At 35.5% G+C, this 16,430-nt stretch overlaps 1 protein-coding gene across 1 annotated transcript in view; it reads left to right on the top strand.

Annotated features, from left to right (window-relative positions):
- Nucleotides 1–16,424, top strand: part of LOC106869344 (enhancer of polycomb homolog 1) — a 143,820-nt gene extending 127,396 nt beyond the window's left edge. The window contains exons 8-14 of the mRNA XM_052968432.1: nt 146–313; nt 2,333–2,419; nt 3,676–3,824; nt 4,559–4,681; nt 7,456–7,934; nt 10,003–10,231; nt 11,429–16,424. Coding sequence (XP_052824392.1) covers nt 146–313; nt 2,333–2,419; nt 3,676–3,824; nt 4,559–4,681; nt 7,456–7,934; nt 10,003–10,231; nt 11,429–11,501 — 1,308 coding nt within the window. The 3' untranslated portion in view covers nt 11,502–16,424. The remainder of the gene's footprint in view (nt 1–145; nt 314–2,332; nt 2,420–3,675; nt 3,825–4,558; nt 4,682–7,455; nt 7,935–10,002; nt 10,232–11,428) is intronic.
- Nucleotides 16,425–16,430: the final 6 nt, after the last annotated feature.

The following is a 16,430-nucleotide window of genomic DNA, read 5'->3' as shown; positions in this document are numbered from 1 at the left end:
TCCACTAAAAGTACTATGATACTGAACATGGTTTGCCTTCATTTAGTCTTTTTCCTTGGTCTTGTCTGTAGAATATATTTTTCTTTCAATTTCTTCATATATCTTAATTTTTAAAAAATTATGTCTTACCTCTTTCTTTGATTAGGATGAAGGATTACAAAGTAATAAGAAACGTATTTATCGGAAACGAAAACACCGTCAAATTGCTCAGCAACAAGGAGCCAGTCTCAGCAGTAACCAAACTCCTCATTTCAATGATGTTGATGTTTTACAACCTGATATTTATAGTTCAGAGGAGGAAGGTCTTTCACCTGTAAGTACAACCTTCCTTCAGATTCACATATTTTACTTTATTTTGTTGGTATATTATGTTTACATTTGAGACGACTTTTATTTATTTCAAAACGGAAAAAAAAAAAAAATAAATGAATATAATAAAGAGAATTTTGCAATTAAGTAAGGGGACTTATGTTCAAATACTGACTTATTACCAGTTTCAGATTACAGATTTTTACATATTCAGTGTTATTATAAATTCAACTATTTCATCTTTTAACAATGACTTCTTATATAATCACACAAAGTCTCAAATTTCTATGAGATGAATGAGGCAAGCATGAGTGCTGTAAGTAAAGTGGGCAACAACAGTTGATATTTTGGCTGTTGTGACATTTTTGGAATTTCAAATCAAACTCTCTATGAAATTCAAGGAAGTACATTGCTCCATACGGGAGCCATAAGTGCTACTTAATACAGTTCACCTACCTTATTGAATCGTGGGTCTTCCTCGACCCAGAATACCTTTGACTGGTCATCTCCATCATGTAGATCTACTTTTGTAGAGTTGAGTTAATGAAGGAACTTCTATGTAATCAGCTTGCTAGAAATATCAGCCAACTCTCCTTCAAGTCACACTCTGTGATTTTGAAGTAAGAGAAGGACACATTAGATCATGTAGTTTTTTTAATCTTTAAAAAAAAAAGAAAATGATGATCACTGCTCAAATCACTTTTGTTCATAAGTCTGTTCATTCAAAATGATTTGAGGTTAAACAACAACAAACCTATTCTAAACTAACTGGAGCTTCTCAATAAGTGACTTTTCATCAGCAACAACAGTAGCCACATCAATAACAGTTAACACCACTCACTGTGTGGTTGGATAATTTCTGTAAGGAAGCTCACTGTGATTACAGATTTAAAATGTGTCAAAATAGTTATTCAGTTCATCCTGACTTGCTATCATGCACTTAGATACATTATAGTGGAGGCGCAATGGCCCAGTGGTTAGGGCAGTGGACTCGCGATCCTATGATCGCGGTTTCGATTCCCAGACTGGGCGATATGAGTTTTTATTGAGCGAAAACACCTAAAGCTCCACGAGGCTCCGGCAGGGGGTGGTGGCAAACCCTGCTGTACTTTTTCCCCACAACTTTCTCTCACTCTTACTTCCTGTTTCTGTTGTGCCTGTAGTTCAAAGGGTCAGCCTTGTTACACTGTGTCACTCTGAATATCCCCAAGAACTGCATTAAGGGTACACGTGTCTGTGGAGTGCTCAGCCACTTGCACGTTAATTTCACGAGCAGGCTGTTCCATCGATCGGATCAACCGTCGACGTCGTAAGCGACGGAGTGCCAATAAACAAACAAACAAGATACATTATTCACATGTGCTTGAATATCTGAGCATGCATACACAATTGCTCCAAATGTTGGTCCTTGTTATCACTGAAGAGTTCTCCTGGTGAAAGTACATCATTAACATAACTAGGACTGCAGACCTAATGACTGGCTTTTCTCTTCAGAGTCAGGAGATAATTAAGCCCTCAACAATTATTGGTACTACAAAAAAATTAAACCCTCTGGTTAGGCCCACAATAAAGTTTGTACCTACATTTTCGCTGGTGCTACTGCTTCATTTACAGACATCCTAAACCATATCTGGGAAAGAGCTACCTAAATGATTGGCAGAAAGTCAGATATGCACCAACCTCTGGTTCACAGGCATGCTGTTCCCCCACTATGACTTCATTGCTGCTATTATAATAGCCTCTCCTTCTTGGAGCTGGTTGGACTCATGCAATTACCTCTCATTACTCTTATGGGTGTCCAACTCCCTCAGCTCTTGATCAACCATTACACCCATCCATGAAGACAAGATTAAACTCTTGATATTTCAGCATATGTTTATTATAATATGTAGACTAAAAACAAAAAAGAAAAAAAAATTGCCAAAAATTGTTTGAAACTTCATTACCATTTGATCCCTTTTTTTTTCTTGCCTCCCATAAAGTATATTTTATATTTAAAGCATAATGTATTTTTATTTAACAGAGTATGTCACCATCAGATCATGAAGATGAAAATGATCCTGATGGACAATTCGCATTTAGGAGAAAGAAGCATTGTAATTACTATGCTGTAAGTTTCATTCTTCTCTTTTTTATTAATCACCAACTGTCAGTTCACCAATCAGGGACATAGATTCAAGCTGTGCTTCTAACAAACACTGTTTCTGTCTAAATCATCTTTTCTTCATCGCTGTTGTGCATTCTATTTCTTTTATTTGCTGACCTAAGAAAAAGTGGGGTAGAGTCTATAACTTTTTAGATCCCTTTCTAAAGTAAAGGAACATGTTACATTAATTCAGATTCTTGCCAATTGCAAAGTAGTAGGTGACAAGGAGACATGGAGAAGAATTGATTTTTAGTGGAGTGTAGTTCTGACTTCTGGGGAAAGAAGGGCTGAGAAATGTCAGAAAATCTAAGGAAAATAAATCCTGTGAATATAAGATACGATGAAGTATTCTGTCATTTAAACAAAAGGCAAGTTATATTTTCCAGCATTACTGTTTTGGTTACAATAAAATTCCATGAAATAAAAACAAATTTTCTATGACTTGTTAATTGGTTGCTTCTCCCATTTTTACCTTTCAAAAGCGTAGTCTACTTTTATTTTTAATGGATGATTTCAACGACACAAGGTTTCAAAGTACCAACCTTTATTTAGGCGCAATATTTACAAATTTCGTGTATCAAGAACAGTAATGAAAACAAGTAAAGGGAAGATAATCCAAACTATTGACGTTTGATCTTGACTTCTTATATAACATATTTATTTTTGTAGGATGCTGCTTAATAGATTTGATTAATGCAGCAAGAAAACATATAAGTTTTGATTTGTGTAAAGAGAAAAGAACTTTAAAATTAAGAAGTAAAAATTGTAATCTTCATACTAAAAAATCTATAAAACTGGAGTTTTGATGTCTAATGTTCTCTATATAAACCTGTAATGTGTTAAATGTTTGATCAACACTGATCTTGCACTAAACAACAAGAACAATATTTTTTCTTGGGTTGGTGAGGAAGTGGCTTTTATATTTGCACTAGCAAGGTTCAGCTTTAGTAAATTGGTATTGTGATGTTTTGATTTTGATGTCATTCTTAGAATTAATATCTGAATATCACAAAGAATGTTTACTAGATATAAGAAATTTTTACTAAGTAAATAAATTTCATTACCTCTCTCTCACACACACACATACACTCTTGTGTTTTGAATTCTTTTTCTCTGTTTGTGTCATCAAACCTTTCTTGGGTGTATAAATCTGTAGTTTATTGATGTATTATTAATATTCATAATATTAAATATACAAATATTGCTTGTTCTCATTGCAGCCTCGGGTAGACAGATTAGGCAATTGGCCTTGGTGTAGTTCTGAAGAAGGTGGTTCAACAGACAAAAAATTTAGATTTTCACTTATGTCTTTTTATCCTCCACACAAATGCATAGGTTATGCAAGGAGGCGAGTAGGACGTGGTGGAAGGTAAGAATATTTTCTACAAACTTTTGCATTGATTTTGTTCTGAGCTTAAACTATCACTGATGAGCTGTGAGTCATTAATTAGCCAAATATTGTTGGTCTTAGTCTACAACTGAAGGAAGTAGTGGTAAATAATGTGTCAAAGTGGCCCATGATGTTCACAACTTCCTTCAGTTATTTAATTTTTTGAATTTTTTGTATATAAATAGAAAATAGTGTTGGCATCCAACTGTAGAAACTCTGCCAAATCAGATTGGAGTCTGGTGTAGCCATCTGGTTCACCAGTCCATAATCAAATCGTCCAACCCATGCTAGCATGGAAAGCAGACGTTAAATGATGATGATGACGATGATGATTGTAACTTTTAAAAATGTTATGTGTGATATTCAGCCTCTGCAGGTATTACCTATGTGAAGAAATAAAATGAATATTTTTAAGCTGATCTCCACAACATCAATAACAGAGAGGTGCAAAACATGCCAGAATCATGTTGTTCTGTTACCATTGCTGAACGTTTCTTGTCTGCCACCGATATCTCTGTGCTTCTATACATTAAATATCTATATGAGAGACTTTATCAGAACAAACACTGCAGCATTACAGATCTGTCATAGTACATCCACATTAAGTAGAATACAAAGACTACTTTCCAAATGTTTTTAATAAGTTTCAATATTTCCTTTTTATTCCTTTATTTTTTATTATTACTCATATGTTTTCATCCTTTCTTTCACAGAATACTTGTAGATAGAGGGTTTTCTCCCCAAAATGCAATCCTTGAACAGCTGGATCTGTCAAGCTCAAACACTGCCACGGGTATCCATCATGATTATATTACATACATCAGGGAAAGAAAAATGTAAGCAGTATCTTATTGTTGCTTCTCTATCTATTCCTTTTTCTTTGTTCATGATTTTTTCACAATGTTTTTGCAGGATTTTTGAAAAATATGCTCATTCTCATTTCTTTACACAGGTTATTTATTTATTTGGCTTTTTGTCTTCTTGTCATTTACTTGGCCTTCTAATGATTGCTAAGGTTTCGAAATCAGCTCTCAGCAACCCAAAAGCAGTTTTTCATTATTAAGCACACGTGCACACACACACACACACACACACACACACACACACACACACACACACACACACACACACACACACACACACACACACACACACACACACACACACACACACACACACACGATTTTTATTTCATTTGTTTCAGCAAAATTTAGATGTAGACTTATGTCAGAGATCAGGTTGTGTATGAAGGATAATACTTTTTGACAACTTTGTAGTGTCCAGGATTAAAAAAACAACCCATATCATAGCTGTTACTTACAGGTTAAAAATGGCCTAGAAGCATGTACCATGCTTTTGCTAATTGTTTGTATTGGGTGTTGATGTACTCACAAGCACACATTAGCACCCTCTCAGCCCTTCCTCTCATTGATTTAGCAGAACGTTAAGGATATGCTAGCTGAAGGAGAGTGCTGCGCCACTCCTAGATGGCTGCTAGTTTTCAGCTGAGTAAATTGGAGGAATGTGAAATGAAATGCCCAATCTAAGAGCTTAACTCACAGCCTTGTTCACTACCATTAAGAAATAGAACAATATGAATGTAATTTAATCCTAAGATAATCTCATGGATATTCTGGAATACATCATCAGTGACGTTTCTGTGGTCTCAAAGGGTTTCAAGTTTTTCCACATCAGACCTCACCCAGTTGACCCAGTTGGGGTTGATCAAGTCACAGCTTGCATCCCACTAATCTATTCTCTTTACCCAAAGCCACCTAGTGGCCTTCTCTGCAGTTCAGTGATGGCATTTATGACCTTCCCCTTTGCTTGCTGCACAAGTAAAACTCCCAAGTCCAGTCAGAGCTTTGCAGAATAAATGCTCAATAAAAACCTAGCAGCCCACTTCAATTGCCCCACAACATGCCTGCCAGTCCTGGTTTCTGCACTGCTCTACCAGCTCCTGGTATTTAGAAACCTTCCTCTCATGAGCCTCCTTCATATGCTCTTCCTGGGCAGTTTTTAAATGGCTATAAAGACTCTTCCACATGGTAATCATTTCAATTTCAACTGATAGAAAACTGCAAATACTTTCCAGAAAAAATACAACTAGTTGTAGAGTGTGTTTTTAGTTTATCAAACCTAATTCTTACCTTTCAGCAAGTTCTAGTAAAGGAAACATACTGGCATTTCTTCAGGGATTACTTCTGGGTTTAGGGAAAATTTGTTAAATCTGAGGAATTGATTTATTTCACTTTATAGTTTTCTTCGTTTTCTTTTTTTTCTTTCAGGTGCCTTAACTCTGTATTTGCTTAATTAACTATATGCTACATCTTCTAATTAATAATTTTGTAATTTTTCTAACAGCCAAAATAACTCAAAATGAGGTTCTACAGTCATAAAGACATTGGGAAACAAATGCAGAAACTTTATAGCTCTGTTTTTTTTTACACAGCAGACGCTATAACCTTCTTTCTTAGACACCAACAAAATCATTCTTAAGCATTTAACTTCTGATATTCACTTCACACAATCATGAACTAAGATAACTATTTACACTCTGTACATAATTTTGGTCATTATGCTTAGCTGTCATTGAAATTCTGTCGGTTAACAATACTGGGGTTCAAGGCAGTGAGCAGACAGAATCGTTACCTCACCAAGAAAAAATGCTTAGTAACATTTCATCCAACTTTACATTCTAAGTTCAAATGCCACCAAGGTCAGTAAAATAAGTATCATTTGAACACTGGGGTCGATATAATCAACTTATCCTCTCCCTTGAAATTGCTGGCCTTGTACCAAAATTGTTCTGGGATTGAAATATATGTACGTTGGCTTTTTAACCCCCTACCTGGCAAAGACGAGTTAACTTGTCTTCACCCAATTTGTCTTTTTCAGAGTGCGACAAGTAAACTCATCCAAAGCATATAATTTCAAAAACAGCCACAGGCGAGTTTGTGCATCAGTTCTTGGCATTTCTCGTTTTTTTCTGGTTTTTTTTTTGGTTTTTTTGGTGTAGCCATCTAGTTTCACCAGTCCTCAGTCAAATCGTCCAACCCATGCTAGCATGGACAGCGGACGTTAACCGATGATGATGATAATGATGATAAATAAAGATTTTTGAGAAGACAAGGGTAAAATAAATGTGTAATTCCCCATTACTTTTGATGATAAAGTTGGGGAAAAAAAGCAATAAATAAGAATATTAAAAAATATGGGAAGATGAGTTATCTCGTTTTTGCCAAAAATGGTATCTTCAAAATAAAATTTCAAATAAAATATTGGAAATAGATAAAAGCAATAGTTATTTCCATAATCAACATTAAAAATACTATAAAAAAAAAGCAATAAAAAAATTCACCTGAAAATGAAACATTTTCTCCAAAAAAAGTCGCAAGGGAAGGGGTTGTACGACTAATTGTTACTGGTGGGTTTTGTTCAGAGAAATAAACATCACAAGAGCTGTTAATTCATTACTGTGTTTAATTATAGGTAAGATGAAATGTTAATTAAATTCATTTAGAAAATGTAATACAGTAAGTGAGAAATTAGATTATAATAAAGTTCTTTAAATATAAATATTTAAGATTTTTCTCTTTTACATTTTTAGTCCACATTACACACCAAGAAAACATATAAAAGAGGAGGAAATTCAAAGTCCTTGCAGCAGTGGTCAGTCATTTAAAGAGACGACAACAACAGCAACAGGAACAACAGTAACAACAGCAACAGCCACCACCACCACCACCACCACCACCACCACTACGACGACGACGACGACTAACAATGCATCTACCACAGAGTTTAACTTTGAAAGCTTTCAGAACCACAGAGAACAAATATTGTTAATGCAACAGAAACAGCGCCAACGTTTGGAATCCTGTGAAACTGATACCATTCAGACACTTGAACAACATTCCACATCATCATCAAACCATTCTTCATCTCATCTCACCTTGGACTCTGCAAGTGCAAAGTTTGCTGTGTCAGCTGTGAGAGACACTGCACAGCTGCAGAACTCATCTGGTGCTAATTCGCATTCATCCTCATCGTCGTCGTCATTATCTAATGGTCCCATCAGAGAATGTAGTGAGTAACATTTTATATCCTATCACAATCATCATCATCACTGCCACTTGCACCACACCTACATCTGCTATTATTACAAATATCAAACACAAGCCAATAAAGGGGACCTCTTTGTGGTTACTTAACCAGTTCAAAATAGCGGCCAAATCTCCCTTGACCTTTTTGTTATCCTCTATAAACAAATTGAATGCTGTGTTATTTGACAATACAGCCCTCTGCTATATCCATATGTAATTAGGTAGGTAATATCCGTATATATTTTGAAGATAGTGCTCCAATATGATCTCAGCCATAATGGCAAAAACTAGGAAAGAATCCAAATTGCATCACAAACTAGGTCAAGGGACTTAACTCTGGTTATTACAATTTATTGAGAAAGTGATACGTACTTGATAGTCCAAAAAATAATCCGACTACTTGTGCTTTTACGAAAATTCCCGTTTAGTAGTAAAGGAAGTTAAAATAACGACCCGCGGAAGTTTGCTAACAGAAACTTAAGGAACAACTAGCTTGTTTTCATTTTATCATTCTAAAACCACTAGAATTTTTTAAAATCCTATTAACGTAAGGCTGTATTTTGTTGGTTTTAACTAATTGAATCGTTATTGTAGTTAACACCCAATAGCTTTTGTTAGAAATTTCCAGTTGCAATGTTTATAGAATTTGTTGTTTTTTCGAATAACATTTACAGTGTAAAAATCAGTATAAAAGTATTACCGTATATGATGGTATATAACACGCACATTTTCCCTCCAATAAGCTGAAAAGCACTAAAAGTCTTATTTCCTAAATACACGTTGCTACAATTGATGTGCATCTAATATGCCATCAAATACGGTAAGTAAAAATATATATTGAAAAATATATTATGGAGCTGGAAAGGGGAGATAACAGTGTATAACCATAGCATTCTTAAATGTTTATTGCACTTTTTCCACCTGTACAGATATAGTTGACTGTTGAATATCCTGTAAATCTTAGGTCCAGATTTTACATCTGCTTCAACTAATAAATTCACCTTAGAAATATGAACAAAAAAAATTAGCAAGTAAATATAAATAAGGCGTAGGAGTGGCTGTGTGGTAAGTAGCTTGCTTACGAACCACATGGTTCCGGGTTCAGTCCCACTGCGTGGCACCTTGGGCAAGTGTCTTCTACTATAGCCTCGCACCGACCAAAGCCTTGTGAGTGAATTTGGTAGACGGAAATATAAATATATATATACAGTACAGATAGACTGGCCCTCGTGCTGGTGGCACGTAAAAAGCACCCACTACACTCTTGGAATGGTTGGCGTTAGGAAGGGCATCCAGCTGTAGAAACTCTGCTAGATCAGATTGGAGTCTGGTGTAACCATCTGGTTCGCCAGTCCCCAGTTAAATCATCCAACCCTTGCTAGCATGGAAAACAGACGTTAAATGATGATGATGTGTGGTCAAGATGTTTACTTTGCAACCATGTGGTCTTGTTCAGCCCCACTGCACAGCAACTTGGGCAAGTGTCTATACAGCCCCTGGCCAATCATAAACTTTTGAGTGAATTTGATGGATGGGAAGTGTTCAGAGCCTGTCATGTATATGTATCTATGTGTGCATGTGGTCATCATCTTTTAATCTCCATCTCCAATACTTGCATGGGTTGGCTGGACCTAAGGGTTCAGACACTTACATCATGCTCCAATATCTGCTTTGGTATGATTTCTATAGTTGGGTGCCCTTCTTTACCCTAACCACTATATAATAATAATAATGATGACCAACTTACAATATACAGTGCTCAGGTGCAGTACAACTCATCAGAAAATGTAGCCAACACTACATAGAATATACACAGGAAGTAAACAGTGAATAAGTCTTAAAAAAACGATAAAAACAGCAGGGGTTGGGGCATCAGGTGTACTGCTAGCGAATTTCAGGAAGCATGGAAGTTTTGAAGGATGTAGTGTCTCGACAGATAACAACTAATGCAGGTAGTTTTTTTCCATGTATATGTAATATAGTGTGCCTATACAGATTGTGATTATAACTGTGATCTCATTGTTTTTGTGCCTATTCTTTTCTTGTTTCAGTTCGAGAGAACCAGTCCAATAGAGGCCAGGCTGCAACTGTCCTACAACTCAACCTCAGTCAGTCATCTCCCAGTAGTGACTCTCATCTTCCATCAGGAATTGTTTCATCTTCACTAGTAGCAGGTTTAAATAACGTGACCTCCAATAAAATAATCACTGCATCAAAGTCTGCTTTACCAGTCCTCAAGCTTACGGCAAAGAATCCCTCTGCTCTTGAATCCTTTAAAAAGTAAGCATCCCATTATTACTTAATTATTTCAATAATTATTCTCTCTCCGTTTGTGCTTTATATTTTTTTATTATTTTCTTTCGTTTGATTGTTACCAACTTTGGGCCTTTGATCGTTACCAGCGTTGCCTTAGTGGCACTTATGCCAGTGGCACGTGAAAAAACATTCGAGCGAGATCGTTGCCAGTGCCGCTGGACTTGCTCCTGTGCAGGTGGCACGTAAAATACACCATTTCGAGCGTGGCCGTCGCCAGTACCTCCTGACTGGCCCTCGTGCCGGTGGCACGTAAAAGCACCCACTACACTCTCGGAGTGGTTGGCATTAGGAAGGGCATCCAGCTGTAGAAACTCTGCCAAATCAGATTGGAGCCTGGTGTAGCCATCCGGTTTCACCAGTCCTCAGTCAAATCGTCCAACCCATGCTAGCATGGAAAGTGGACGTTAAACGACGACGATGATGATGATGACATATTTTATATTTTACTCTTGTACGTTTGGGATTTACCAATTAAGTACTCCCAGTCAATACTGCTCTGTCTGTCATTCTCCTTTGCATTGTGGAAAGAAGCATGGGAGACCACTCACAGCTTTTCTTTCTCCAGACTTTTACTTCTACAAAAAAAACTGATATGTTACTGAAACTGTCCAAGGATTAGTGAATGTGCAGAATGTTAATAATAATAACAAGAACCCTCAGACAGTGCAAACCTCCACCAAGGCAACACCAACGTCCTCTCAACAATTAGCCAGAGATGATTTTTAAAATGAGAATATCTGAAATAAACTCGACTGCTCTCACAAACGAGAATACTAAAAATAATAAAACCTTTATATTTCAGACGCAAAGGCCCATTTTCAGAAGGAAACAACAGCCTGAGAAAAGTTCATTCATGTAGGTTCAGTCATGAACCTACATGACTGAAAAGTTCAGTCATGTAGCCCATTCAAATCTGAATGGGTTAATGGAACTTACAGAACTAAACTTTTCTCAGATTGTTCTTTTCTTCTAGAGATGGGCCTTTGCGCCTGAAATATAAAAGTTTTATTAAGCTTTCCGCATTCTCAGAAGCTTTCTTTCCTCTCTCTCTCTCTCTCTCTCTCTCTCTCTCTCTCTTTACCTTCATTATATTATGTTTCTCTTTATTGTTCATTTGTTCTTATATTGTTGTATGATGTATTTCTTTTATTTCTTTTACAGACAGACCTATGAAGATGGAAGTCTTCTGAGTAATTTCAGTAAAGACAGAATTGTACCAATGGATGTTACTTGATCTGCCATATTTGGTTAGTTTGACGGACTAAAAAAAAAATACTGGAAAGAAAGAAAGAAAAAAAAAGCCCTTGAAGACATTTCAACTCTTGTTCTTCTACCCCCTATCCTCTAGAATGCTCCATCTTCCTGCCAGTGATTGAACCACAAACTGTAGCTGCTGTTGCCTGGTCTGGCTGTCTTTCTGTGTACAGTGCATTGTTTTGTGTAGGTTATCTAACTGCTACTACTACTACTACTACTACTATTACTATTAATATTACTACTACTATTACTACTACTACTACTACTACTCTACAGCAATTCCTACTATTGTCTGCACCTCTTCACTGTCAACTGGTGGCTGCTATTACTGTACAGTGTGAAGTAGGTACCAACACTCACACACACACATATGGACATGTTTTGGACTAGGGGTCTTGGTGGGGCTGGCAGTAGAATCATAATGTGACAGCAGCAAGGTCTGTGGCCGGTGTTTTTTTTTTCTTTTTGTATTGTATTTTTTTATTTATTTTTTTTTTTTAATTTTCAGTGAAAAGAAAAGGAAAAAACACAAAATTTAGATCAGAAAAAAAAAATAAACAACAAAATAACTGGATAGACAGACATCTCTACCTGCAGCAAAACAGAAGGAAGTATTAAAGGATTGTTTTTGTTTGGTTTTGTTTGTTTTTTTTTTTGTTTTTCGTTGGTCTTTTTTTCTTCGCTTTGAAAGAAATGGTAAAACAACAAAAACAAAAAAAAAAAGAGTTACAGACAACTCAAACAAAAAAAAAAAAAAACGAAACCTGTCAGCAGAAAGCAACGACCACAATGTGATTTGCTACATGTTTTCTCCCATGGAGAAAGATTATCATAATAATAATAATAATAATAATAATGATAATAACATTAATAATAATATAATAATTATGAAAGGTAGAGCGAGAGAGAGAGAGAGAGTGAGAGAGAGAAAGAAAGAAGAGCATAAGCAAAGAAAATAAGTGGCAAGAGACAGGGTAGTGAATGGGTGGGGAGGGTGAAGCATTAAAGGAGCCAGTTGAAATGGTATTTCTTGAACGTGCATACACAAACCCACATACACACACACACATGTGCGCATGCATACACACATGCACTGCCTGTCTGGGACTTTGGATGCACCAACTTTGGTTGCCAATGAAATACATTTCAGGAATTTTTCTTGTGGCAGCAAGCAGTAATGATGACTTTTAGGGGGTTGCTCTTGTTCCTACTACTACTACTACAACTACTACTACTAGTAAAGCATTTCTAAAATTCATATCACGAGTAATATATAAAAAAAAAGTAGTTTTATATAGTATCAAACAGCAAAAACGAAATGATTGAAACAGGATTTTGTTTTATATATACACACACATACATACATACATATACACACATGCATATACTATACACATGTATGTGTGTGTATGTATATCTATAATTATTACCCCCCTCTGTTTCTCTTGTCCCCTTTTAGTAATTACATGATTAGTTTGGCTTTATTAATCTGTCAGAATTAAAAGTATGAAAGTTTGTTCTTTTTTTTTTTATGTTTTTAGATATTGTTTTGAGTTTACTACCATACACCTTTGTTCTGAAAGCTTTTGGTCAAAGAAACAGGGAACCAAATTTTTATTTAATTGGTTTATTCTAACAAAATAATACCCCCCACCCCCACCATTGTTATTTTGGGATGCAGGTGTTTTTTTTTTATTTTAAATGTTTTTTAGTTCCTTAGCTCATGTCTTACATTTACCAAATGCCTCTTTACATGGTTTGTTTGTCTCTGTCCCTGTCTCCATATTTGATTCCCTCATTTGTTTCTCACTCCCATGAACTTCTCTTACAAACAATTTTTCCCTCCCTCATTAAAAACATGGTTCTTTTTGCAAAAGATGAAAAAAAAACCCCAAGCTGTAAGCTGTACTTTCTGGTTACAGATAAATATCTCTTTATATGTGGTGATGTGTTTTGTTGTTAGTTTTATCATTGGTACTAGTGTCCTGTGGGGGTACTATTACTCATCAAATACTTGATATTGACTTGTAAATCCACTCAGTAGGCTTTCTGGACATGACCATTTCATCATATAATGGGCTATTGTGTGTTATTATTTGGTGGGGGATTTAAACAGCATTGTTATTCTTGTCATTAGTGGTGATGGAAAATTGTGTTGAAGGTGGTTGTCATTGACTACAAGCAAACTGTTTGGCTTCAGAATAATCAGCTATATGCCAGGTAGTAAATGATGGATTTGACACCTTTTAGAATTAATAAAACTTTACTGTCACAAACTTCCTAGGTCCTTAGGGTTGATTGTTCTTGGAATCTATACTCTTGTTGTTGTTGTTGATTGTGATGGTGATGATATTGTTGTCACTGTTGGTGGGCAGCAGTTGTATGCATTAGTGCTTGCTTATTTATAATAGTTTTGTTATGTCAGTGTACATATTTCATATACAGCATATATGTGTGTATGCACGTGAGTGTGTATGTACACATATACACATACATGATGCATAACGGATATACATTGTCTCATGGCTTATCTCATTCCTATGCATAATCACTGATCACATTAATTCCCTTTATTTCTTATGATAGCACCTGTGTGTGTCTGTATAACTTATGCTGGCTTGGAGAAATGGATGTAAAAACACTCACACACACACATGCACGTATACAAGAATTCATATATTTTCTCTGTATTTCTGCATCCCTTTGCATAAAACCTTAATTTTTTTTTCATATCCTTTTATAATCAAATGTGAAAATGTGATTATTTGCCAGAGATTTTTTTTGCATTTTAGCTTGACAACTCAAATATGTCAGCTATACTGAAATGTCCTAACATGAGGAATAAAAATGCAATTAGAAGAGAGATATAAACCCCAAAAATAAACTAAATATAAAACTTTTAGCAATATATTCTACAACTACACATTCATTAAAAGTAGCTCAGAAGTTAACTTTGGGTTCAATCCCACTTTGTGGCACCTTGGGCTATTGTCTTCTATTAATAAACTCAGGTTGAGCACTGCTTTGTAAGTGAAATTTGGTAGATGGAAACTGTAGGAGAGCTTGTTGTTTGTCTGTGTAATCTGTCAGTGTCTGTGTTTAGCTGTTTCACAAATAGATATTCATAAAATAAGTTCTACTGGGGTTGGTATGACTAAGTGAACCCCTGCAGAAAAAAAAATGTGGTACCTTGTTCTGGTCACATTGCAATGATTGAAGCCAGTTAAAGAATTAAAAAGCAGTTGTCCAGAATTTTTTTCTTTCTTTTTCAAAATTCCTCATCTCTGCTAATTTCTTCTGTAACATATTCTCAGATTTCCTAATGTCTCCTCCATTCTTCTCTCTGCTACATTCCTTGTTCTTTTTCTCCCCAACTCCATTTTAAATTCGAAACTTTCCTGCACTATATACACAGCCCCTTCTATTTTCATTTCTGTCTTTATGAGAGAGAACTCATAGTTTGTATTTACTTGTTGTCAAAATCAATTTGAATTAAATACATTCTTTTTCATTTACCTATTAACCTCTAATTCTCCTTATGAATACCTAGTTGAGAATTGTGGCAGATAAGGCCCTGGCTTGGGAGCAGGCTCATGACTTGTGCTTGTGTTTGTTTCAGTTGGGATCTTTTGTTGTCCAATCTTCAATAGAGAGCAGGTGGGACTAAGACTCAGAAAGTTAAGATTGTACTTTCCTTCCCTCTCATATACTACTATATATATTACAGTTCAAAACAAAAATGCAGTCATGTAACTCTTTCTATGTAAAATAAGACTTTGTAGATTATTACCATGAACATTGCTGAGGCTTATTTTGAGTGTTTTTATTCATTTTTCAGCTTTGAAAATGCCAAAACCTGTTCTTGGCTTTTAATTTGTCCATTTTCTCAAACTTTATTGTTTAAAAAAAAACCTTGCACCTGGTTCTTAACATATGTGCAGCATTTAGTAAACATTTCTCATAACTTGTATCTGTTGAGTTTTGTTGGTTTTCTAATTTATACATTTTGGCTTTAGAGCATCATTGCTTTATCAACTGCAGCCATTCTTCCTTACCCGTTTATATAACTTTGTAACACTCTTTAATGGCACTTGTTAGCTTGCAGGAAAATCAGTTGTCAGTTGTTTTAATTTATTTCCTACAACAGTTTTTCTTTATTTTATCACTATGATTATTATTATCATTATTGCTGGCAGAATCGTTAGCACACCAGATGAAATGTTTAGTGGCATTACATTTGTCTTTACGTTCTGAATTCAAATTCTGCCGAGGTCGACTTTGTCTGTCATCTTCTTGGAGGTTGATAAAATAAGTACCAATTGAGTACTGGGGGAAGGGTCTATATAATTGACTTACCCCTCCTCTCAAGATCCCTGGCTTTGTACCAAAATTAGAAAGAATTGTTAAGAACCCTAGTGATCTAGTCAGTTTTCAGCAATTACATTTGCAACTGTTTCATTTAATACAAGTGCTGCTATTTGTAAAGGCATGATTATCATACTTCCCTTTTTTTCTCTGTTATATTAATTGTAATAATTATGATTTTGCTCAGAGGAAAAAATATAATTCTATATTCTTGTTTTAATAATAGGAAATTTTATACTTAGAAACAGAATTAAAAAAGAAACAAAAACAACTTCTTCACTTATAAAGATGGATTTCTTTCTTTGTATTTGCACCTATTACTTTTCAGTCAGGTTTTATCTTTGATCACGACCAGGTGTCTTATTTCTGGAGCAGACTGAAGGTGCATCTTGAAGAATAGAGACACTGGATTGTGTTTGGGGATGAAACCAATTGAAATGATGAGGGTACAAATATAATAAAAAAACATAGAGGTGAAGTTATTAGTTGAAAAAATAAAAACTTAAAATATATTCTCTCTCTCTCTCTCTCTCTCTCTCTC

Source organism: Octopus bimaculoides, chromosome 6, assembly GCF_001194135.2.
Source record: "Octopus bimaculoides isolate UCB-OBI-ISO-001 chromosome 6, ASM119413v2, whole genome shotgun sequence".
Lineage (NCBI taxonomy): Eukaryota > Metazoa > Mollusca > Cephalopoda > Octopoda > Octopodidae > Octopus > Octopus bimaculoides.
This window is presented reverse-complemented; position numbering and strand designations above follow the sequence as displayed.